Below are 26,517 nucleotides of genomic sequence, written 5' to 3'. Positions count from 1 at the left end.
TTTAAAATATTATTTTGTGTTCAGAATGCCTGTCTGTGACAGAACATGCTAATGATTGACAGTTATTGGCTCTTACTTCATATGGTGTTATGAAGTAAGTCACTACACTACAGTCATGTGCCCCTTGACCCCCGTTACAGTCATGACGTCACATGACTGACTGTAAGTCACCACACCACTGGTCGGACTAGTTACCCGACCCTCGAGGAAGTATGCTCTGTTCTCTTTAAGTCAGTAGTAAACAGATTCCATCTTGTCCTTTTTTCTCTCTCTAGCAATCTATCTTGTGTTCAATCAGGTAAGTTATTCAATAATAATTCAACAAATAATTTGTTTTATTCTATATTTTTCAATAATAACCTGGTTATTGAAATATACGGTTGACAATGAACATTTTCAGTTTCATTTACAGCAGAACCAACATGCGCTCATCAGTCAAACATTTTCATGGATAAGGTTGACTTATGGCCTTAGAAGATCACCTGTCATGTGATGTAAATCGTTGCCAGTCACATTCCATGAGGGTGTTTATGCTTCACGACACAGGTTCTAACGTAAAGATGTACTTACCGCTCAACTACTGGGATATCCGTTGGAACAACTGTTGGGACACTTTTACTGAAGGTAACACTTTAAAACCTCTTGAGCTAACAAAAACATGAATGGGCAGGCTAGAGGCTGTTTTTAAACCTCTCAAATAAAACACACTACAAGTCTGACTGGTTTGTTGTACATGATACTATTGTCGATACCAGACCTCCGACGCATCGCGCCAATAGATAAAGACCACTTGGTGGTACTTGTAACGTGGTTCACGGCGAGGATCGTGGATATATACGGTATTACATGACGGTGTCGTAACAGTTCCTGGAAAAGATGTATTGCCTCATAGAAGGTGCTGTAAAGGTCAACAGCTATACACGGAGTTCCGTGTGAGGTAGAGGGAAGATACCGTTTTAATCAGCTGTTCCGGGAGAATCCCAAAATATCGATTTATTTTGTAGGAATTGACATCAGCCCCTCCCAGACCTATAAAAAGGTCAAAATACAATAACATGTTTAAATGTGCGTGTGTTTGTTATATAATTATGGACACAAGTCGTACCAAACTAAGCGTCTGGGGCCGGTGAGTGTTATGACCGTGTGGACAGAGCGAGCCGACGCTACATTTTACATTTTAATTGAACAATTACTCCTAACTTCACAATACATTTGAACAGTATAAGACCAATAATCCTTAATATAAGGTCACGGAAACCCTCCGTTTGAAAGATTATTTGTAAAGGAAGGGGTAAAAGCCTTATTTATTCACAAAAGGATTGTTATGATGAATTTGAGCCCGCGCTGTGCCATTTCAGTAAACCTCACACAGATATGGACCAGTCCACTATACTACAGCTCTCAAGCGTTCTGTCTGTATCAGTGTTTACTCGTCTATTTTTCATGGCCTCCTCTATCCTTTCTTATAGCCACTTACATATAGGTGAATGTTAGGATGGCTGTGGACAGTTGGTACAGGACAGAGTATTTACACGCGTTAACAGTGTATCCATAGAAATCGAATTATATTTACAGGCACTGAGTTCTAATTTGATATGTATATAAATATATATATTTCTTTTTAAAACTGATGTAAATTCACTTTGTGCGAATAATAATAATTATTAAATATTGATGTTTAAATAATCGGAGGAATTTGTAACGGTTTAGGTGTTGTACCTAGCCCCCACCCCCTCCCCCACTCCAGTCACATTCCTGTTACCTTCAACTTTCTCTGATATGGTTTGAGAGATATCAAGTGATCATTTCCTTTATGGAACTGGTTTGTTATCAGGTTGTACTCAAAAGAGAGAAGACCAGGATGTCATTTTGTGGCCAAGGTTAATGAAGTATGTACCTATGACCTTTACACTGACAACACAAAGAAAACAGCATTGCGCTCAAAGTGACGTTCAGGACTTTAAAATAGTCAAATCTTTCTGTTTTTGGAATGTTGTACTTGTACTTGTCCCACAGTAAAACAGCACTACCTCCTAAAATGAGTCTCTCAGAGGTGAACGAGGCGGCCGCTGACGCAAACAGGCGTATCTTTGAGGACCGTGACGCTGTAAAAGAGGCCGAAAGGTGAGTGCAAAAAACAACGACGAGACAAGAGTTCGCTTGTGTACAGTTGATACTTAAAAAAAAAAAGTTTAATGCTTCTAATGCTATTCTTTAATAACTTGAGATTTCATCCATAATTATATAGTCATTAAATGAACGTCTCTCTTGTGCCTGTTGCGTCTATGGATTCAACTTACAACTTAAGAGACAAAGACAGGTAAGAGCATGAATGAGTTAATTGATCCTCCTGAGATTTTCCCACTGAACTAGTTTCTCTATCGATAGTCTAGATATTGAATCATAGACTCAGTATTCTACATCCCTGTGGGCCTGAATGTTCTGGTCTGGGTTTATCTAAAAGGCTCCATCAGAAGAGACCAGTCTCCCCTGTACCCAGCTGTCTGTCCATGAAGAGTGACTTTTCTATGGATGTACCTGTATTTTTCGGACCGGAGAGACCAGTCTCCCCTGTACCCAGCTGTCTGTCCATGAAGAGTGACCAGTCAGTGGATGTACCTGTATTTTTCGGACCGGAGAGACCAGTCTCCCCTGTACCCAGCTGTCTGTCCATGAAGAGTGACTGGTCTATGGATGTACCTGTATTTTTTGGACCGGAGAGACCAGTCTCCCCTGTACCCAGCTGTCTGTCCATGAAGAGTGACCAGTCAGTGGATGCACCTGTAATAACAGAACCAAAGTAAGCTGTATCTGTATGTGTTTCCGGGGCAACAATGTTAGCAGGGGGTTCAGGTAACCTAGCGGTTAGAGAGGCAAGCTAGCAACTGGACGATTGTTAGTTTGAATCCCGTGTCTGACAGTAAAAATCTAGCCTAAAGTGAGCTGGAAACTGGAAGGTTGCTGGTATAAAATTGTAGATGCCACATTCCGTTGTGTCCTTGAGCATGGTACTTTCCAGAGGCGCCAAGTGTAGAAATGATTGGCTAATTTGATAAAGAGTGCATAAAATATATCAAACAAATACTGAGCTATATTGTACACAAAAAAAACTTTGGAAAATTATATAATTTTATACTAATAAAAGTAATCTTTAAAAACAAACAAATTTAATCATATTTTTTCTCTCAAAAAGATAAGGGTCAAAATGATTAACCACCGCGGTTTTCAATACTACGGCACCCTCCCCCTTACGAGGATAATGTCCCGGAACCTTTTTCTAAAATGTTTAATCACATCCTTCTTTTTGAGGCTAAACCCACCAATCCAGGTGCTGTTTAGTAAACTGACCGGTTCTAATCCAGGTGCTGTTTAGTAACCTCCACTGACCGGTTCTAATCCAGGTGCTGTTTAGTAAACTGACCGGTTCTAATCCAGGTGCTGTGTATTAAACTGACCGGTTCTAATCCAGGTGCTGTTTAGTAACCTCCACTGACCGGTTCTAATCCAGGTGCTGTTTAGTAAACTGACCGGTTCTAATCCAGGTGCTGTTTAGTAACCTCCACTGACCGGTTCTAATCCAGGTGCTGTTTAGTAAACTGACCGGTTCTAATCCAGGTGCTGTGTATTAAACTGACCGGTTCTAATCCAGGTGCTGTTTAGTAACCTCCACTGACCGGTTCTAATCCAGGTGCTGTTTAGTAAACTGACCGGTTCTAATCCAGGTGCTGTGTATTAAACTGACCGGTTCTTATCCAGGTGCTGTTTAGTAAACTGACCGGTTCTAATCCAGGTGCTGTGTAGTAAACTCCACTGACCGGTTCTAATCCAGGTGCTGTGTAGTAAACTCCACTGACCGGTTCTAATCCAGGTGTTGTTTAGTAAACTCCACTGACCGGTTCTAATCCAGGTGCTGTGTATTAAACTGACCGGTTCTAATCCAGGTGCTGTTTAGTAAACTCCACTGACCGGTTCTAATCCAGGTGTTGTTTAGTAAACTCCACTGACCGGTTCTAATCCAGGTGCTGTGTAGTAAACTGACCGGTTCTAATCCAGGTGCTGTGTATTAAACTGACCGGTTCTAATCCAGGTGCTGGTTAGTAAACTCCACTGACCGGTTCTAATCCAGGTGCTGTTTAGTAAACTGACCGGTTCTAATCCAGGTGCTGTTTAGTAACCTCCACTGACCGGTTCTAATCCAGGTGCTGTGTATTAAACTGACCAGTTCTAATCCAGGTGCTGTGTAGTAAACTCCACTGACTGGTTCTAATCCAGGTGCTGTGTATTAAACTGACCAGTTCTAATCCAGGTGCTGTTTAGTAACCTCCACTGACCGGTTCTAATCCAGGTGCTGTGTAGTAACCTCCACTGACCGGTTCTAATCCAGGTGCTGTTTAGTAAACTGACCGGTTCTAATCCAGGTGCTGTGTAGTAAACTCCACTGACCGGTTCTAATCCAGGTGCTGTGTAGTAAACTGACCGGTTCTAATCCAGGTGCTGTGTAGTAAACTGACCGGTTCTAATCCAGGTGCTGTTTAGTAAACTGACCGGTTCTAATCCAGGTGCTGTGTAGTAAACTGACCGGTTCTAATCCCGGTGCTGTGTAGTAAACTGACCGGTTCTAATCCAGGTGCTGTGTATTAAACTGACCGGTTCTAATCCAGGTGCTGTGTAGTAAACTCCACTGACCGGTTCTAATCCAGGTGCTGTGTAGTAAACTGACCGGTTCTAATCCAGGTGCTGTGTATTAAACTGACCGGTTCTAATCCAGGTGCTGTGTAGTAAACTCCACTGACCGGTTCTAATCCAGGTGCTGTGTAGTAAACTGACCGGTTCTAATCCAGGTGCTGTGTAGTAAACTCTACTGACCGGTTCTAATCCAGGTGCTGTGTAGTAAACTGACCGGTTCTAATCCAGGTGCTGTGTATTAAACTGACCGGTTCTAATCCAGGTGCTGTGTAGTAAACTCCACTGACCGGTTCTAATCCAGGTGCTGTGTAGTAAACTGACCGGTTCTAATCCAGGTGCTGTGTAGTAAACTGACCGGTTCTAATCCAGGTGCTGTTTAGTAACCTCCACTGACCGGTTCTAATCCAGGTGCTGTTTAGTAAACTGACCGGTTCTAATCCAGGTGCTGTTTAGTAACCTCCACTGACCGGTTCTAATCCAGGTGCTGTTTAGTAAACTGACCGGTTCTAATCCAGGTGCTGTGTATTAAACTGACCGGTTCTAATCCAGGTGCTGTTTAGTAACCTCCACTGACCGGTTCTAATCCAGGTGCTGTTTAGTAAACTGACCGGTTCTAATCCAGGTGCTGTGTATTAAACTGACCGGTTCTTATCCAGGTGCTGTTTAGTAAACTGACCGGTTCTAATCCAGGTGCTGTGTAGTAAACTCCACTGACCGGTTCTAATCCAGGTGCTGTGTAGTAAACTCCACTGACCGGTTCTAATCCAGGTGTTGTTTAGTAAACTCCACTGACCGGTTCTAATCCAGGTGCTGTGTATTAAACTGACCGGTTCTAATCCAGGTGCTGTTTAGTAAACTCCACTGACCGGTTCTAATCCAGGTGTTGTTTAGTAAACTCCACTGACCGGTTCTAATCCAGGTGCTGTGTAGTAAACTGACCGGTTCTAATCCAGGTGCTGTGTATTAAACTGACCGGTTCTAATCCAGGTGCTGGTTAGTAAACTCCACTGACCGGTTCTAATCCAGGTGCTGTTTAGTAAACTGACCAGTTCTAATCCAGGTGCTGTTTAGTAACCTCCACTGACCGGTTCTAATCCAGGTGCTGTGTATTAAACTGACCAGTTCTAATCCAGGTGCTGTGTAGTAAACTCCACTGACTGGTTCTAATCCAGGTGCTGTGTATTAAACTGACCAGTTCTAATCCAGGTGCTGTTTAGTAACCTCCACTGACCGGTTCTAATCCAGGTGCTGTGTAGTAACCTCCACTGACCGGTTCTAATCCAGGTGCTGTTTAGTAAACTGACCGGTTCTAATCCAGGTGCTGTGTAGTAAACTCCACTGACCGGTTCTAATCCAGGTGCTGTGTAGTAAACTGACCGGTTCTAATCCAGGTGCTGTGTAGTAAACTGACCGGTTCTAATCCCGGTGCTGTGTAGTAAACTGACCGGTTCTAATCCAGGTGCTGTGTATTAAACTGACCGGTTCTAATCCAGGTGCTGTGTAGTAAACTCCACTGACCGGTTCTAATCCAGGTGCTGTGTAGTAAACTGACCGGTTCTAATCCAGGTGCTGTGTATTAAACTGACCGGTTCTAATCCAGGTGCTGTGTAGTAAACTCCACTGACCGGTTCTAATCCAGGTGCTGTGTAGTAAACTGACCGGTTCTAATCCAGGTGCTGTGTAGTAAACTCCACTGACCGGTTCTAATCCAGGTGCTGTGTAGTAAACTGACCGGTTCTAATCCAGGTGCTGTGTATTAAACTGACCGGTTCTAATCCAGGTGCTGTGTAGTAAACTCCACTGACCGGTTCTAATCCAGGTGCTGTGTAGTAAACTGACCGGTTCTAATCCAGGTGCTGTGTAGTAAACTGACCGGTTCTAATCCAGGTGCTGTGTAGTAAACTCCACTGACCGGTTCTAATCCAGGTGCTGTGTAGTAAACTCCACTGACCGGTTCTAATCCAGGTGCTGTGTATTAAACTGACCGGTTCTAATCCAGGTGCTGTGTATTAAACTGACCGGTTCAAATCCAGGTGCTGTGTAGTAAACTGACCGGTTCTAATCCAGATGCTGTGTAGTAAACTCCACTGACCGGTTCTAATCCAGGTGCTGTGTAGTAAACTCCACTGACCGGTTCTAATCCAGGTGCTGTGTAGTAAACTCCACTGACCGGTTCTAATCCAGGTGCTGTGTAGTAAACTGACCGGTTCTAATCCAGGTGCTGTGTATTAAACTGACCGGTTCTAATCCAGGTGCTGTGTAGTAAACTCCACTGACCGGTTCTAATCCAGGTGCTGTGTAGTAAACTGACCGGTTCTAATCCAGGTGCTGTGTAGTAAACTGACCGGTTCTAATCCAGGTGCTGTGTAGTAAACTCCACTGACCGGTTCTAATCCAGGTGCTGTGTAGTAAACTGACCGGTTCTAATCCAGGTGCTGTGTAGTAAACTCCACTGACCGGTTCTAATCCAGGTGCTGTGTAGTAAACTCCACTGACCGGTTCTAATCCAGGTGCTGTGTATTAAACTGACCGGTTCTAATCCAGGTGCTGTGTATTAAACTGACCGGTTCAAATCCAGGTGCTGTGTAGTAAACTGACCGGTTCTAATCCAGATGCTGTGTAGTAAACTCCACTGACCGGTTCTAATCCAGGTGCTGTGTAGTAAACTCCACTGACCGGTTCTAATCCAGGTGCTGTGTAGTAAACTCCACTGACCGGTTCTAATCCAGGTGCTGTGTAGTAAACTGACCGGTTCTAATCCAGGTGCTGTGTAGTAAACTGACCGGTTCTAATCCAGGTGCTGTGTAGTAAACTCCAGGGGCCTCATTTATGACTATTGCGTAAATGTTACAATATTTCCGAAAAGAATACGTACGTAAAAAAATATATAGATATTTATAAATTTGGCGCACGTCATGTTTTTGTGTTATAAATCATATCTGTCGTAAAACACTGCGCGTGTGAATGAGCATTATATCTCCGACTAATTATTATTTTTTAACACACCTTTTATGGTGACAATAACACGCTTAATTTGCTGTAGGATTAGGATCTATTGGCCATTACACCGTGGCCGTTTCTATAAACAACAACAATCTGATCACATTTCTATAGAGCTGTGAGCAGAATGGTTTGGTGTGTTTACTTTCTCAAGCGAAACATGCATTCTGCTTATAATCTATCAATAAATCAAACGTTATTTGTCACATGCTTGGTAAACAACAGGTGTAGACTAACAGTGAAATGCTTGGTAACAACAGGTGTAGACTAACAACAACAGGTGTAGACTAACAACAACAGGTGTAGACTAACAGTGAAATGCTTGGTAACAACAGGTGTAGACTAACAGTGAAATGCCTGGTAAACAACAGGTGTAGACTAACAGTGAAATGCTTGGTAACAACAGGTGTAGACTAACAACAACAGGTGTAGACTAACAGTGAAATGCTTGGTAACAACAGGTGTAGACTAACAACAACAGGTGTAGACTAACAACAACAGGTGTAGACTAACAGTGAAATGCTTGGTAACAACAGGTGTAGACTAACAACAACAGGTGTAGACTAACAACAACAGGTGTAGACTAACAGTGAAATGCCTGGTAAACAACAGGTGTAGACTAACAGTGAAATGCTTGGTAACAACAGGTGTAGACTAACAACAACAGGTGTAGACTAACAGTGAAATGCTTGGTAACAACAGGTGTAGACTAACAACAACAGGTGTAGACTAACAACAACAGGTGTAGACTAACAGTGAAATGCTTGGTAACAACAGGTGTAGACTAACAACAACAGGTGTAGACTAACAACAACAGGTGTAGACTAACAGTGAAATGCCTGGTAAACAACAGGTGTAGACTAACAGGGAAATGCTTGGTAAACAACAGGTGTAGACTAACAACAACAGGTGTAGACTAACAGTGAAATGCTTGGTAACAACAGGTGTAGACTAACAACAACAGGTGTAGACTAACAACAACAGGTGTAGACTAACAGTGAAATGCTTGGTAAACAACAGGTGTAGACTAACAGGGAAATGCTTGGTAAACAACAGGTGTAGACTAACAGGGAAATGCTTGGTAAACAACAGGTGTAGACTAACAGGGAAATGCTTGGTAAACAACAGGTGTAGACTAACAGGGAAATGCCTGGTAAACAACAGGTGTAGACTAACAGGGAAATGCTTGGTAAACAACAGGTGTAGACTAACAGGGAAATGCCTGGTAAACAACAGGTGTAGACTAACAGGGAAATGCTTGGTAAACAACAGGTGTAGACTAACAGGGAAATGCTTGGTAAACAACAGGTGTAGACTAACAACAACAGGTGTAGACTAACAGTGAAATGCCTGGTAAACAACAGGTGTAGACTAACAGGGAAATGCTTGGTAAACAACAGGTGTAGACTAACAACAACAGGTGTAGATTAACAACAACAGGTGTAGACTAACAGGGAAATGCTTGGTAACAACAGGTGTAGACTAACAGTGAAATGCCTGGTAAACAACAGGTGTAGACTAACAGGGAAATGCTTGGTAAACAACAGGTGTAGATTAACAACAACAGGTGTAGATTAACAACAACAGGTGTAGACTAACAACAACAGGTGTAGATTAACAACAACAGGTGTAGACTAACAACAACAGGTGTAGATTAACAACAACAGGTGTAGATTAACAACAACAGGTGTAGACTAACAACAACAGGTGTAGATTAACAACAACAGGTGTAGACTAACAACAACAGGTGTAGATTAACAACAACAGGTGTAGATTAACAACAACAGGTGTAGATTAACAACAACAGGTGTAGACTAACAACAACAGGTGTAGATTAACAACAACAGGTGTAGACTAACAACAACAGGTGTAGATTAACAACAACAGGTGTAGATTAACAACAACAGGTGTAGACTAACAACAACAGGTGTAGATTAACAACAACAGGTGTAGATTAACAACAACAGGTGTAGACTAACAACAACAGGTGTAGATTAACAACAACAGGTGTAGATTAACAACAACAGGTGTAGACTAACAACAACAGGTGTAGATTAACAACAACAGGTGTAGACTAACAACAACAGGTGTAGATTAACAACAACAGGTGTAGACTAACAACAACAGGTGTAGACTAACAACAACAGGTGTAGACTAACAGTGAAATGCCTGGTAAACAACAGGTGTAGACTAACAGGGAAATGCTTGGTAAACAACAGGTGTAGACTAACAACAACAGGTGTAGACTAACAACAACAGGTGTAGACTAACAACAACAGGTGTAGACTAACAGTGAAATGCTTGGTAACAACAGGTGTAGACTAACAACAACAGGTGTAGACTAACAACAACAGGTGTAGACTAACAGTGAAATGCTTGGTAAACAACAGGTGTAGACTAACAGGGAAATGCTTGGTAAACAACAGGTGTAGACTAACAGGGAAATGCTTGGTAAACAACAGGTGTAGACTAACAGGGAAATGCTTGGTAAACAACAGGTGTAGACTAACAGGGAAATGCCTGGTAAACAACAGGTGTAGACTAACAGGGAAATGCTTGGTAAACAACAGGTGTAGACTAACAGGGAAATGCTTGGTAAACAACAGGTGTAGACTAACAGGGAAATGCTTGGTAAACAACAGGTGTAGACTAACAGGGAAATGCTTGGTAAACAACAGGTGTAGACTAACAACAACAGGTGTAGACTAACAGTGAAATGCCTGGTAAACAACAGGTGTAGACTAACAGGGAAATGCTAATCTAGTTTAGCCATCTAGTTTAGCCATCTAGTTTAGCCATCTAGTTTAGCCATCTAGTTTAGCCATCTAGTTTAGCCATTGGAAAGGAAAAATGTATTCTACACTATGATTTCTTCCGTTAATATAAAGTGTGTTGAAAAATAATAAATAAATAATTTATTTAATTTCTACGGCATGATCTTCAAATAGATAAATCACTTTTAGTCTGCTCAAGAAGTACGTATTAAACATGACATTTTCCGCTTAACGATAGATCAGCTGGCGATTAATTAATTGGCCGTCAGTGGTTGTCCCATGGATGGCTCCCTATAACCAGGAAACAAGACTTGTAACCTGTCTTATTCTGTCCACAGAGTCCAATGTGAGAAACTACAGGTTGAGGCTGCCCAGAATCAACGAACGGATCTGAACTCAATATTCAGGGTGGGCTGGTTTATCATACAAACATATAAAATTGACTCCACAAATAACACACCAGCGTACATTTCGTTTTGGTGAACTGTTCTGGGTTTGTTTTCGTATAAATACTGTATTTGTTGTCCATTTCAGGTGCTTGAAGACCGGGTCGTTGTTTTGGTAAAACGTGAGTTGAAGAGGTTCAAGAGGATACTGAATGAAGTTCAGAGGGAGGTTGAGGAAGTGGTAGATGGTGAAGATGAGAAGCAGGAGAGCAGTGCCAGAGACGGGGCTCTGAAGATCACACTACACATCCTGAGGAACATGAACCAGAAGGAGCTCGCTGACACACTGGAGAACAGTAAGACCGACCATTAATGTCTACAAATGATTAACCTACCGAGAGACCTCTACAATTTTCCTGCTATTCACAAGCAATTTACATGTCCACAGAAAAAAAAACTAGTAGAATAATTTATAATATATTCTTCATTGAAACTTTTTGACTTTGTTGTGACATGTTAACACGGGTGATCTGCATTGTCAGGTCTTCTAGGAGAACTTGTTGCATGTCAACAGAAACTCAAATACAATCTGAAGAGGAACTTTAGGAATGTGTTTGAGGGAATAGCCAAGCAAGGAAACCCAACCCTTCTCAGTAAGATCTACACAGAGCTTTACATCACAGAGGGTGGAAGTGGAGATGTCAATCGTGAACATGAGGTGAGACAGATCGAGGTAACGTCCAAGAGACCAGCAACGCAAGAGACGCCAATCAAATGCAACGACATCTTTAAACCTTTACCTGGACAAGACAAAGAAATCAGGACTGTGTTGACAAAGGGTGTCGCTGGCATTGGGAAAACTATCTCTGTGCAGAAGTTCATTCTGGACTGGGCTGAAGGAAAAGGAAATCATGATATCCAATTGATATTTCCACTTCCTTTTCGAGATCTGAACATGATGAAGGGGAATAAATACACCTTGATGGAATTTCTTCATCACTTTTTCACGGAAACCAAAGAATCAGGAATCTCCAACTTTGACAAGTACAAGGTTCTGTTTGTTTTCGATGGTCTGGATGAGTGTCGACTTCCTCTTGAATTCAAGACCAATGAGCACTGTTGTGACGTCACAAAGTCAACGTCAGTGGACGTGCTGCTGACAAACCTCATCAAGGGCAATCTTCTTCCGTCTGCTCTCCTCTGGATAACCTCCCGACCAGCAGCAGCCAATCAGATCCCTCCTGAGTGTGTTGACCAGGTGACAGAGATACGAGGGTTCAATGACCAACAGAAGGAGGAGTACTTTAAGAAGAGATACCACGACGAGCAGAACATGGCCAACATAATCATCTCACACATAAAGACATCAAGGAGCCTCTACATCATGTGCCACATCCCAGTGTTCTGTTGGATCTCTGCCACTGTCCTAGAGACGCTGTTGGGTGACGCACAGAGCGGAGAGATGCCCAAGACTCTGACTCAAATGTACAAACACTTCCTGATCTTTACCATACTGCACAAAAAACAGAAATTTCCCAAAGGACCAGAGGAAGCTGAGTCAGATTCACAGATGAAAACAGATGAGGAGATCCTCCTGAAACTGGGAGAACTGGCTTTCAGACAGCTGGAAAAGGGGAATCTGATATTCTACGAGAAAGACCTGAGAGAGTGTGGCATTGATGTCACAGAAGCGTCCGTCTACTCAGGAGTGTGTACACAGATCTTCAGAGAGGAGAATGGGCTGTACCAGGAGAAGCTGTACTGCTTTGTTCATCTGAGCATCCAGGAGTTTCTGGGTGCTGTGTACGTGTTTGTCACATTCAACAACGACAGTTTAAATCTAATGGCAGAACCTGGAACCACCACCAGAAACCACCAGATGTCTGGTGACAACCTACAGGCAAACCTCCACAAGAGTGCAGTGGACAAGGCCTTACAGAGTGAGAACGGTCACCTGGATCTGTTCCTCCGCTTCCTTCTGGGTCTCTCGCTGGACTCCAATCAGACTTTTCTACCAGGCCTACTGACACAGACAGCAAGCAAGTCACAGACCAATGAGATAACAATCAATTACATTAAGGAGAAGATCAGGGAGAATCTCTCTCCAGAGAGGTGCATCAATCTGTTCCACTGTCTGAATGAGCTGAATGACCGTTCTCTAGTGGAGGAGATCCAAAGCTACCTGAGATCAGGAAGTCTCTCTAGTGCCAACCTGTCACCTGCACAGTGGTCAGCTCTGGTCTTTGTGTTGCTGACTTCAGAAGAGGAGCTGGATGTGTTTGACCTGAAGAAATACTCCAGATCAGAGGAAGGTCTTCTGAGGCTGATGCCAGTGGTCAAAGCCTCCAGAACAGTCCTGTAAGTGTCGATTAGATTAATAATATTCTGTTTTGAAGTAGATGAAGCTTCCATGAAGGAATTTATTTACTACAATCTAAAGTTGACAGCAATATTGGCATGGGGATGAGGTTACACCCAGAATTGATAATAACAACAAACATCCCATTATTGAACATTAATGACTCTGATTTATTCCCTTTTAAGAAGAATGATGTCTGAACTGGTTGCCATTATCTAGGCTAAACGGATGTAACCTCACAGAGAGATGCTGTGAAGCGTTAGCCTCCGTCCTCAGTTCAAACCCCTCCCAGCTGAGAGAACTGGACCTGAGTGAAAACGACCTGCAGGATTCAGGAGTGAAGCTGCTCTCTGCTGGACTGGAGAGTCCGAACTGTAAACTGGAGACACTGAGGTTAGTATTTTCCTCTTTGTGTTTGTGATCTTGGAGTAAAAAAGGGTCTTATTATATAACAGGTAATACTTCAAAAAGGCAGGTAGTCTAGTGGTTAGAGTGGAGGGGCGGCAGGTACTCTAGTGGTTAGAGTGGAGGGGCGGCAGGTAGCCTAGTGGTTAGAGTGGAGGGGGGGCAGGTAGCCTAGTGGTTAGAGTGGAGGGGCGGCAGGTACTCTAGTGGTTAGAGTGGAGGGGCGGCAGGTACTCTAGTGGTTAGAGTGGAGGGGCGGCAGGTAGCCTAGTGGTTAGAGTGGAGGGGCGGCAGGTAGCCTAGTGGTTAGAGTGGAGGGGGGGCAGGTACTCTAGTGGTTAGAGTGGAGGGGCGGCAGGTACTCTAGTGGTTAGAGTGGAGGGGCGGCAGGTACTCTAGTGGTTAGAGTGGAGGGGCGGCAGGTAGCCTAGTGGTTAGAGTGGAGGGGCGGCAGGTAGCCTAGTGGTTAGAGTGGAGGGGGGGCAGGTACTCTAGTGGTTAGAGTGGAGGGGCGGCAGGTACTCTAGTGGTTAGAGTGGAGGGGCGGCAGGTAGCCTAGTGGTTAGAGTGGAGGGGCGGCAGGTAGCCTAGTGGTTAGAGTGGAGGGGGGGCAGGTACTCTAGTGGTTAGAGTGGAGGGGCGGCAGGTAGCCTAGTGGTTAGAGTGGTGGGGCGGCAGGTACTCTAGTGGTTAGAGTGGAGGGGCGGCAGGTACTCTAGTGGTTAGAGTGGAGGGGCGGCAGGTAGCCTAGTGGTTAGAGTGGTGGGGCGGCAGGTAGCCTAGTGGTTAGAGTGGAGGGGCGGCAGGTAGCCTAGTGGTTAGAGTGGAGGGGGGGCAGGTACTCTAGTGGTTAGAGTGGAGGGGCGGCAGGTAGCCTAGTGGTTAGAGTGGTGGGGCGGCAGGTACTCTAGTGGTTAGAGTGGAGGGGCGGCAGGTAGCCTAGTGGTTAGAGTGGTGGGGCGGCAGGTACTCTAGTGGTTAGAGTGGAGGGGAGGCAGGTAGCCTAGTGGTTAGAGTGGAGGGGCGGAAGGTAGCCTAGTGGTTAGAGTGGAGGGGTGGCAGGTAGCCTAGTGGTTAGAGTGGAGGGGCGGCAGGTACTCTAGTGGTTAGAGTGGAGGGGCGGCAGGTACTCTAGTGGTTAGAGAGGAGGGGGGGCAGGTACTCTAGTGGTTAGAGTGGAGGGGGGGCAGGTACTCTAGTGGTTAGAGTGGAGGGGCGGAAGGTAGCCTAGTGGTTAGAGTGGAGGGGGGGCAGGTAGCCTAGTGGTTAGAGTGGAGGGGGGGCAGGTACTCTAGTGGTTAGAGTGGAGAGGGGGCAGGTACTCTAGTGGTTAGAGTGGAGGGGGGGCAGGTACTCTAGTGGTTAGAGTGGAGGGGCGGAAGGTAGCCTAGTGGTTAGAGTGGAGGGGTGGCAGGTAGCCTAGTGGTTAGAGTGGAGGGGCGGCAGGTACTCTAGTGGTTAGAGTGTAGGGGGGGCAGGTACTCTAGTGGTTAGAGTGGAGGGGCGGAAGGTAGCCTAGTGGTTAGAGCGTTGGACTAGTAACCAAAAGGTTGCTAGATCAAATCCCTGAGCTGACAAGCTAAAAATCTGTCGTTCTGCCCCTGAACAAGGCAGTTAACCCACTGTTCCTAGACCAGTTAACCCACTGTTCCCCTGAACAAGGCAGTTAACCCACTGTTCCTAGGCCGTCATTGTAAATAAGAATATGTTCTTAACTGACTTGCCTAGTTTAAATAAAGGTTAAATCACATTTTGAGAATGAAATGATTGATATCCATTCTGCAGGTTGTCATTCTGTTTAGTCACAGAGGAAGGCTGTGGTTCTCTGGCTTCAGCTCTGAGGTCAAACCCCTCCCACCTAAGAGAGCTGGACCTTACCCACAATCACCCAGGAGACTCCGGAGTGAAGCTGCTCTCTGCTATCGTGGAAGATCCACAATATAAACTGGAGAAACTCAGGTAAACACTACAACTCCTCTACAACTAAATATTCAGACTTTTTTTTTTAGACATGAAAAATAGTAGGGGAAGAAAAATAAAATTGTACATAATTTATTTATTTATTTACAATACTTACAGTAGAATGTATCTTGAAAACCGTTGTTTTTGAGATAATTATTTATGCATGTGCAAATAATAATATAATCCAATATGATATCTCTTGTCTAAAACCCCTATAATGTGTGTTTCTTCCTCTGATTTCTCAGTGTGGATCATAATTCCGAGTGTTGGTTAAAATCAGCACTTAAGAAATGTAAGTCGGTGTAAATTAAACACTGCTTATGACAAGAATTCATGCCTACTTCAACCTACTTCATGCCTCCTGTTCCTGTTCCTGTTCCTGTTCCTCTTCCTGTTCCTCTTCCTGTTCCTGTTTCTGTTCCTGTTTCTGTTCCTCTTCCTGTTCTTGTTCCTGTTCCTGCCCATTAATGCGCCATTCTAAATGGAAACACATTTTTACATATTAGTAAAGACATATTAGTAAAGATAAAGATTGGTTAAAATAGAATAATTTGATGAGAGAACAGTGGTTAGAGTGGAGGGGTGGCAGGGTAGTCTAGTGGTTAGAGTGGAGGGGTGGCAAGGTAGTCTAGTGGTTAGAGTGGAGGGGTGGCAGGGTAGTCTAGTGGTTAGAGTGGAGGGGTGGCAGGGTAGCCTAGTGGTTAGAGTGGAGGGGTGGCAGGGTAGTCTAGTGGTTAGAGTGGAGGGGTGGCAGGGTAGCCTAGTGGTTAGAGTGGAGGGGTGGCAGGGTAGTCTAGTGGTTAGAGTGGAGGGGTGGCAGGGTAGTCTAGTGGTTAGAGTGGAGGGGCGGCAGGTAGCCTAGTGGTTAGAGTGGAGGGGTGGCAGGGTAGTCTAGTGGTTAGAGTGGAGGGGTGGCAGGGTAGCCTAGTGGTTAGAGTGGAGGGGTGGCAGGGTAGTCTAGTGGTTAGAGTGGAGGGGTGGCAGGGCAGCCTAGTGGTTCGAGTGGAGGGGCGGCAGGCAGCCTAGTGGTTAGAGCGTTGGACTAGTAACTAGTAACCGGAAGGCTGTCGTTCTGCCCCTGAACAGGCAGATAACCCACTGTTCCTAGGCCGTCATTGAAAATAAGAATTTGTTCTTTACTGACTTGTCTAGTTAAATAAAGATCAAATAAAAAAAGACAAGGAATCAGAGAACTAGCTTGTTGTTGTTGTTGCTACTTTTCTCAAATCATCAATAGTCTACAGTCCCGTCATGCAGCCCAAATATGTTTTGATTTCTAACACATTCTAAAGGTTGGTATCATTCACAACTAAATAGGCCAAATATTTAGTTGTGAATGATACCAAACTAGGGTTAGGGGTTAGGGTTAGGGTTAGGGTTAGGGGTTAGGGTTAAGGGTTAGGGGTTAGGGTTAGGGGTTAAGGTTAGGGGTTAGGGTTAGTGTTAGTGTTAGGAGTTAGGGGTTAGGGGTTAGGGTTAGGGGTTAGGGTTAGGCGTTAGGGTTAGGGTAGAGGGCCAAATAGGGTTAGGGTTAGGGTTAGGGGTTAGGGTTAGGGGTAGAGGGCCAAATAACTCTAAATTGACCCTTTATGACCTTTTCAAATGATCTTTTACTCTTTAAAATATCTACTTCAGGTTAGGGGGTTAGGGGTTAGGGTTAGGGTTAGGGGTTAAGGTTAGGGTTAGGGGTTAGGGTTAGGGTTAGGGGTTAGGGTTAGGGGTTAGGTTAGAGGGCCAAATAACTCTAAATTGACCCTTTATGACCTTTTCAAATGATCTTTTACTCTTTAAAATATCTACTTCAGGTTAGGGGGTTAGGGGTTAGGGTTAGGGGTTAGGGTTAGGGTTAGGGGTTAGGGGTTAGGGTTAGGGGTTAGGGTTAGGGTTAGGGGTTAAGGTTAGGGGTTAGGGTTAGGGGTTAGGGGTTAGGGTTAGGGGTTAGGTTAGAGGGCCAAATAACTCTAAATTGACCCTTTATGACCTTTTCAAATGATATTTTACTCTTTAAAATATCTACTTCAGGTGAGCACTCGCTCCGGAATGGGAAAACCATCAAACAAGAGGAATATAATTACACTTTCCATTTTATTCAGATATTATTATTATTTAGTTATCATTACTATAAAATTATATAACTTTAAAATAATAGCACTGGACTTAACATATCTTATTAGCTAAATGAACAAGTCTACAGCCTATAGCCAGATAACATACAGTATCTAGTCTGATAAATGAACAAGTCTACAGTCTATAGTCAGATAACATACAGTATCTAGTCTGATAAATGAACAAGTCTACAGTCTATAGTCAGATAACATACAGTATCTAGTCTGCTAAATGAACAAGTCTACAGCCTATGGCCAGATAACATACAGTATCTAGTCTGCTAAATGAACAAGTCTACAGCCTATGGCCAGATAACATACAGTATCTAGTCTGATAAATGAACAAGTCTACAGCCTATGGCCAGATAACATACAGTATCTAGTCTGCTAAATGAACAAGTCTACAGCCTATGGCCAGATAACATACAGTATCTAGTCTGATAAATGAACAAGTCTACAGTCTATAGTCAGATAACATACAGTATCTAGTCTGCTAAATGAACAAGTCTACAGTCTATAGTCAGATAACATACAGTATCTAGTCTGCTAAATGAACAAGTCTACAGTCTATAGTCAGATAACATACAGTATCTAGTCTGCTAAATGAACAAGTCTACAGTCTATAGTCAGATAACATACAGTATCTAGTCTGCTAAATGAACAAGTCTACAGTCTATAGTCAGATAACATACAGTATCTAGTCTGCTAAATGAACAAGTCTACAGTCTATAGTCAGATAACATACAGTATCTAGTCTGATAAATGAACAAGTCTACAGTCTATAGTCAGATAACATACAGTATCTAGTCTGCTAAATGAACAAGTCTACAGCCTATGGCCAGATAACATACAGTATCTAGTCTGATAAATGAACAAGTCTACAGCCTATGGCCAGATAACATACAGTATCTAGTCTGATAAATGAACAAGTCTACAGCCTATGGCCAGATAACATACAGTATCTAGTCTGCTAAATGAACAAGTCTACAGGCATGGCATATAGCCAGATAACATACAGTAGACCAAGTCATATTCTGTTCTTCCTGTCGTAATGTCTCTATAAAATTAAATAATGGATTTAGCTTGGAGGCCTGCAGATACAACATTTGTTTATGTTAATTAACCGTCAATTACCGTGAGACTGACCTGTTATTTGCATGACAATAACCGTCTGACAAAATGTCTTAGCGCCACACAAACAGCCATATAAAATATATATAAAAATAAATATGTTATCCCCAATTTCATGGTAATTTCATGGCTGCAACTCCCGTACGGACTCGGGAGAGGCATGCGTCCTCTGAAACACAACTGCTTCTTGACACAATGCACATCCAACCCGGAAGCCAGCCGCACCAATGTGTCGGAGGAAACACCTAGCGACCCGGTGAGTGTGCACTGCACCCTACACGCCACAGGAGTCGCGAGTGCGCGATGAGACAAGGATATCCCTGCTGGCCAAACCCTCCCTAACTCGGACGACGCTGGGCCAATCGTGCATCGCCCCATGGACCTCCCGGTCGCGACCGGCTGTGATAGAGCCTGGGTTTGAACCCAGAGTCTCTGGTGTCACAGCTAGCGCTGCCACTGCGCCACCCGGGAGGCCACTGCCATATAAAATATAACTATTATTAGCTTGAACAACAATGACTAGCTAACTACGGATTCTGATTTTTCAGAGTACTCGGCCCACCCCTAGTAACCAGAACTCATCCTGTAAAGTCTTGTTTTGAGTTGCTTTGTATATCCGAACATTTGCTTGAGATAATCTGACTGCAACACTGCTCACTGAGCCCATGTTGCTTGACATGGGTCGTTTTCAAAGAACCGCCAGTCCATGTTGCTTGACATGGGTCGTTTTCAAAGAACCGCCAGTCCATGTTGCTTGACATGGGTCGTTTTCAAAGAACCACCAGTCCATGTTGTTTGACATGGGTCGTTTTCAAAGAACCGCCAGTCCATGTTGCTTGACATGGGTCGTTTTCAAAGAACCACCAGTCCATGGTGCTTGACAAGGGTCGTTTTCAAAGAACCGCCAGTCCATGGTGCTTGACATGGGTCGTTTTCAAAGAACCGCCAGTCCATGTTGCTTGACATGGGTCGTTTTCAAAGAACCGCCAGTCAAGGTGACCTTCCTGCCCACTCAGTCTGTCTTTCCAGACTTTCTCGTAGTTTGACATGAGAAGAAAGAAGTACTTCTTCAATATTATGGGTGATGTTTTAGTCATTCAAAAGTCTGGGATTCAGAAATACTTTTTTGTTTTTGTGACTTTTAACTCTCACAGATTTTGAGGTGAAATTGAATTGATGATTTTATTATCTTTCTGTCAGATGCCTGTCAATTGACACTGGATCCAAACACAGCATTCAAAAACCTCTCTCTGTCTGAGGAGAACAGAAAGGTGACACGGGTGGAAGAGGAGCAGACGTATCCTGACCACACAGAGAGATTTGAGAACTGGGATCAGGTGCTGTGTAGAGAGGGTCTGACTGGACGCTGTTACTGGGAGGTGGAGTGGATGGGGCATGAGGTCCATATTGGTGTAACATACAGTGGAATAGGAAGGGAAGGAAGGGGTCATGACTGTGGGCTTGGATACAATAACAAGTCTTGGACTCTTAGTTGTAATAATGATATTTACACTGCCAGGTACAATAAGAAGCCCACAACCATACCTGACCACGCCTTCCGCTCCCACAGAATAGGAGTGTATCTGGACTGGCCGGCCGGCACTCTGTCCTTCTACAGCGTTTCCTCTGACACAATGACCCACCTGCACACATTCCACTCCACATTCACTGAGCCCCTCTATCCAGCATTTCGGATCTGGTACTGTGGCGCCTCTCTGTCCCTGAGCCAGGTACTGCTGAGCCAGGTACCGCTGAGCCAGGTACCGCTGAGCCAGTTACCGCTGAGCCAGGTATCGCTGTGCCCCAGTGAATACAAAGAAAGTATTTAAATGACAAATTAACTGTAGCTTTGACAACCAGAAGCGAATCTTGTGGGAGCTCTGGCCTCAGGCCAGTGACATGTTTTCATCTGTCACAAGGGGAACTGTAGAGCACTTTAAAGTTTGGATGTAGTTGACTTAGTTGACTGTATTTTGTGTTCGAGTTATTAAAGTATCGAACTATCAGTATTCTGAGTTCAGTTATATGCTAGATTTGGAGAATGTAAAATGTGACATTTTCAGTTCTAGATCTGGGATATTATTACTAGTTAAAAAAGGCTTTTGTTTTGTAGATCAAACTTTGATGCGACAACACATTTTTTAGTGTGTAAAGATTCTGACGTTTAACCTGAGTTTTATTCTTGGATCGCTGATTCACTCGTTCATACCTGCCTGCACAGCAACGGGAATGAGTTCATTATTGCCTGCCTTCACAGCAAAGGGAATGAGTTAATTTAACTGTGGATTTAAAATGTAGTGAATATTATGTGTTGTCTCAATGTAAAACTACACCACAAAGGAAGATTCCTTAAAAAACAACACTCCATCAGGGAGAAAGAGAGTGGCAGGTGGGGGCGTGGAGTAACGTAGTGATGTTTTTCCATAGAATATGTACATTTAAATATCAAATACATTTTTATTTTTATATGCCAAAGAAAATGAAAGCGGTTCTTTTTTAAAATTTGTTATCTTTTCAATAAATAAAAATGAAACAAGTCATTCTCTGGTTCCTTGTTTCTTCTTTTTACTCAGAAAAGTAACTGTCAGAATGTACTCAGACCCCACAGGGTTTAGGAACGACCACGTTTCGATCCACTACGGCCTATGCTTGATGGTGTGCTGCCATCAGTCATCTGAAAAGTGAACCATCACATTATCTGAAGAAGTAGCTGACACACACATTCGATCGGAACTAACACGGAACCCAAACCGGCTTCGTGCATAGATGTATTTTGTCCCCCCACACGCGATCACGACACGCAGGTTAAAATATCAAAAACAAACTCTGAACCAATTACATTCATTTGGGGACAGGTCGAAAAGCATTAAACATTTATGGCAATTTAGCTAGTTAGCTTGCACTTGCTAGCTAATTTGTCCTATTTATTTAGCTTGCTGTTGCTAGCTAATTTGTCCTGGGATATAAACATAGAGTTTTTATTTTAACTGAAATGCACAAGGTCCTCTACTCTGACAATTTATCCACACATAAAACGGTCAACCGAAATCGTTTGTCATCTCTCCTCCTTCCAGGTATTTTCATCTTTGAACTTATATGGTGATTGGCATCTAAACTTTCATAGTATTACCATGATGACCGGCAAAACAGTTCATCTTTCAATCACCCATGTGGGTATAACCAATAAGGAGATGGCACGTTGGTACCTGCTTCTATAAACCAATGAGAAGATGGGAAAGGTAGGACTTGTGGCGCGATCTGGGTCAGAAATAGAAATGACTTCTATTTTAGCCCTTGGCAACGCAGACGCTCGTTGGCATGCGCGAGCAGTGTGAGTGTAATAATTGAATAACATAGATTTCTAAATTTATTTTGCAATGCTCGCGAACAGTGTGGTCAGCCTATTATGTAGGTTTTAAAACCCCTTTTAATGTTAAAACCATCAATGTTTGTTACTGCAGAATTGTGCACTATAGGGGTGTTTTATATAGACTCTAGGGGTGTGTCCTATATGGATTCTAGGGATGTGTCTTATATAGACTATAGGGGTGTGTCTTATATAGACACTAGGGGTTTATACTACTGTAAACTACAGACCTTATGAAGGGTTTATACTACTGTAAACTATAGGCCTTATGAAGGGTTTATACTACTGTAAACTACAGACCTTATGAAGGGTTTATACTACTGTAAACTACAGGCCTTATGAAGGGTTTATACTACTGTAAACTATAGGCCTTATGAAGGGTTTATACTACTGTAAACTACAGACCTTATGAAGGGTTTATACTACTGTAAACTATAGGCCTTATGAAGGGTTTATACTACTGTAAACTACAGGCCTTATGAAGGGTTTATACTACTGTAAACTACAGACCTTATGAAGGGTTTATACTACTGTAAACTACAGACCTTATGAAGGGTTTATACTACTGTAAACTATAGGCCTTATGAAGGGTTCATTAACCAGCGGATGGTGAAGACAGTCCAATAAATCACTGGGCCTGTGTTCCCACCTATCCAGGTCATCTACTTTAAGCTGTGCCCGAGGAAGGCCCGCACGCAGCATCATCAAGGACCCCACGCACCAGCCACCAGCTGGTCACGACCTTACTGTCAAGGCAGTCGATATCGGAGAATGAGGTCACATACCGCACGCACACACACATACACCACAGCTGTCGCTACCAGACTCTTACTATTGTTGAAATCGGCTAAACTTTGAACATTGAGATAGTAAATGAATGATAGGAAATTAAAGAGACTGGGTGTTATGTTAGAGGTTTATGGTTCTCAGAAGAAATACAGAATGCTTTGGAATGAGTTTGATGGAGGAGAGGAGAGCGATGGGTTGATACAGGGGAGACAGATGGACATCTGTGGATTTGATGAAGGAGGGGTTGAGATCAGGAGGAGAGGAGAGCGATCTGTTGATACTGGGGAGACAGATGGACATCTGTGGATTAGATGGAGGGGTTGAGGTCACGAGGAGAGGAGAGCGATGTGTTGATACTGGGGAGACAGATGGACATCTGTGGATTAGATGAAGGAGGGGTTGAGGTCAGGAGGAGAGGAGAGCGATGTGTTGATACAGGGGAGACAGATGGACATCTGTGGATTAGATGAAGGAGGGGTTGAGATCAGGAGGAGAGGAGAGCGATGTGTTGATACTGGGGAGACAGATGGACATCTGGGTATTAGATGAAGGAGGGGTTGAGGTCAGGAGGAGAGGAGAGCGATGTGTTGATACTGGGGAGACAGATGGACATCTGGGTATTAGATGAAAGAGGGGTTGAGGTCAGGAGGAGAGGAGAGCGATGTGTTGATACTGGGGAGACAGATGGACATCTGTGGATTAGATGAAAGAGGGGTTGAAGTCAGGAGGAGAGGAGAGCGATGTGTTGACACTGGGGAGACAGATGGACATCTGGGTATTAGATGAAAGAGGGGTTGAGGTCAGGAGGAGAGGAGAGCGATGTGTTGATACTGGGGAGACAGATGGACATCTGGGTATTAGATGAAAGAGGGGTTGAGGTCAGGAGGAGAGGAGAGCGATGTGTTGATACTGGGGAGACAGATGGACATCTGGGTATTAGATGAAAGAGGGGTTGAGGTCAGGAGGAGAGGAGAGCGATGTGTTGATACTGGGGAGACAGATGGACATCTGGGTATTAGATGAAAGAGGGGTTGAAGTCAGGAGGAGAGGAGAGCGATGTGTTGATACTGGGGAGACAGATGGACATCTGGGTATTAGATGAAGGAGGGGTTGAGGTCAGGAGGAGAGGAGAGCGATGTGTTGATACTGGGGAGACAGATGGACATCTGGGTATTAGATGAAAGAGGGGTTGAGGTCAGGAGGAGAGGAGAGCGATGTGTTGATACTGGGGAGACAGATGGACATCTGGGTATTAGATGAAAGAGGGGTTGAGGTCAGGAGGAGAGGAGAGCGATGTGTTGATACTGGGGAGACAGATGGACATCTGGGTATTAGATGAAAGAGGGGTTGAGGTCAGGAGGAGAGGAGAGCGATGTGTTGATACTGGGGAGACAGATGGACATCTGGGTATTAGATGAAGGAGGGGTTGAGGTCAGGAGGAGAGGAGAGCGATGTGTTGATACTGGGGAGACAGATGGACATCTGGGTATTAGATGAAAGAGGGGTTGAAGTCAGGAGGAGAGGAGAGCGATGTGTTGATACTGGGGAGACAGATGGACATCTGGGTATTAGATGAAAGAGGGGTTGAAGTCAGGAGGAGAGGACAGATTCTCTTGAGAGTAATAAATGTTTGGAATCCTGTTACCCCCTTTATTGGCTTCCTGTGGAGCCAATAAAATGTAAAGATTGGAGAGAAAGGGGAGTGTCTTAAGTAGGATGTATATAAACTGTGAAGTCTGAAATCTTTAGCTGTCTGTTTTCAGCTGTACAGAACCTTTGGGATGAATAAACTTGGTTAAAGCTTCTCTAGTGTCCGTGGGTTATTTACTCTGAAAAATAAGAACCTAACATTATAATAGCTAAATACTGCACAATTTAAAACACTTGCTCCCCCCAATCCCTCTTCCTCAAAAACTGTAAATATTGGGCTTGTTGAAGACGACAACGTCATCCCCAGTGACGTCATCCCCAGTACATACAGTGACTTCGGAAAGTATTCAGACCCCTTGAATTTTTCGACATTTTGTTACATTACAGCCTTATCCTAAAATTGATGAAATAGTTCCCACCCCCCTCATTAATCTACACACAATACCCCATAATGACAAAGCAAAAACAGGTTTTTATACATTTTTGCTATTTTCTAATTCAAACCCTTTACTCAGTACTTTGTTGAAGCACCTTTGGCAGTGATTTCAGTCTCGAGTCTTCTTGGGTATGATGATACAAGTTTGTCACACCTGTATTTGGGGAGTTTCTCCCATTCTTCTCTACAGATGCTCTCAAGCTCTGTCAGGTTGGATGGGTAGCATTGCTGCACAGCTATTTTCAGGTCTCTCCAGAGATGTTCAATCGGGTTCAAGTCCGGGTTCTGGCTGGGCCACTCAAGGACATTCAGAGACTTGTCGCAAAGCCACTCATGCATTGTCTTGGCTGTGTGCTTGGAGTCGTTATCCTGTTTGAAGGTAAACCTTCGCCCCAGTCTGAGGTCCTGAGCGCTCTGGAGCAGAATTTCATCAAGGATCTCTATGTACTTTGCTAAACCCTTCATTCATATTTGCCTCGTTCTTGACTAGCCTCCCAGTCCCTGAAAAACATATCACAGCATGATGCTGCCATGACCATGCTTCACCATAGGGATGGTGCAAGGTTTCCTCCAGACGTGACGCTTGGCATTCAGGCCAGAGTTCAATCTTGGTTTCATCAGACGAGAGAATCTTGTCATGGTCTGAGAGTTGTCTTTAGTTGCCTTTTGGCAAACTCCAAGCGGGCTGTCGTGCCTTTTACTGAGGAGTGGCTTCCATCTGGCTACTCAACTATAAAGCCTGATTGGTGGATTGTTGCAGAAATGGTTGTCCTTCTGGAAGGTTCTCCCATCTCCACAGAGGAACTCTGGAGCTCTGTCAGAGTGACCATTGGGTTCTTGGTCACCTCCCTTACCAAGGCCCTTCTCCCCCGATTACTCAGTTTGACCGGGAGGCCAACTCTAGGAAGAGTCTTGGTGGTTCCAAACTTCTTCCATTTAAGAATGATGGAAGCCAATGTGTTCTTGGGGACATTCAATGCTGCAGACATGTTTTGGTACCCTTCCCTAGATCTGGGCCTCGAAACAAGCTCTGACATGCACTGTCAACTGTGTGACCTTATATGGGCAGGTGTGTGCCTTTTCAAATCACGTCCAATCAATTGAATTTACCACAGGTGGACTCCAATCAAGTTGTAGAAACATCTCAAAGATGATAAAGGGAAACAGGATGCACCTGAGCTCAATTTCGAGTCTTAAAGCAAAGGACCTGAATACTTATGTAAATAAGGTCTGTTTTTTTTTAAATGTTTTATTCTAAAAACCTGTTTTCGCTTTGTCATTATGGGACATTGTGTGTAGATTGCTGAGGTTTAAAAAAAAAATCATTTTTAGAATAAGGCTGTAAAGTAACAAATTGTGGAAAAAGTCAAGGGGTCAGACTAGTTTCCGAAGGCACTGTATGTACGGTCACTGGGGATGACGTTGTCGTCTTCAACAAGCCCAATATTTACAGGTTTTGAGGAAGAG

At 43.8% G+C, this 26,517-nt stretch overlaps 1 protein-coding gene and 1 long non-coding RNA gene across 11 annotated transcripts; both read left to right on the top strand.

The window, feature by feature from the left end:
* The first annotated feature begins 149 nt into the window (after positions 1-149).
* On the top strand, positions 150-21,348 carry LOC110510296 (NLR family CARD domain-containing protein 3). 10 transcript variants are annotated; one of them, XM_036967399.1, is made up of 13 exons: positions 150-298; positions 401-624; positions 2,017-2,124; positions 2,309-2,320; positions 2,465-2,475; positions 2,557-2,800; positions 10,799-10,868; positions 10,995-11,202; positions 11,389-13,204; positions 13,425-13,598; positions 15,396-15,569; positions 15,818-15,864; positions 20,009-21,348. In XM_036967399.1, exons 3-13 carry the CDS (start codon positions 2,039-2,041, stop codon positions 20,635-20,637), a joined length of 3,471 nt encoding a protein of 1,156 aa, XP_036823294.1. In that variant the 5' UTR covers positions 150-298; positions 401-624; positions 2,017-2,038; the 3' UTR covers positions 20,638-21,348. The 10 variants fall into 10 exon arrangements, 8 of the variants coding, with proteins under 8 accessions (XP_036823294.1, XP_036823293.1, XP_036823295.1 ...); XM_036967398.1 differs by having other exon boundaries at positions 2,465-2,800; positions 20,009-20,568; positions 20,599-21,348; XR_005040369.1 differs by having other exon boundaries at positions 2,465-2,800; positions 15,446-15,569; positions 20,009-20,154.
* LOC118945272 lies at positions 2,811-7,546 on the top strand. The gene is made up of 2 exons (XR_005040370.1): positions 2,811-3,328; positions 3,509-7,546. It is a non-coding gene; the product is annotated as an uncharacterized LOC118945272 (long non-coding RNA).
* Positions 21,349-26,517: the final 5,169 nt, after the last annotated feature.

The sequence above is a fragment of the Oncorhynchus mykiss genome, chromosome Y (genome assembly GCF_013265735.2).
Source record: "Oncorhynchus mykiss isolate Arlee chromosome Y, USDA_OmykA_1.1, whole genome shotgun sequence".
NCBI classification, from domain to species: domain Eukaryota; kingdom Metazoa; phylum Chordata; class Actinopteri; order Salmoniformes; family Salmonidae; genus Oncorhynchus; species Oncorhynchus mykiss.
The sequence above is the reverse complement of the archived record's forward strand: the minus strand, read 5'-3'. Positions and strand labels throughout refer to the sequence as shown.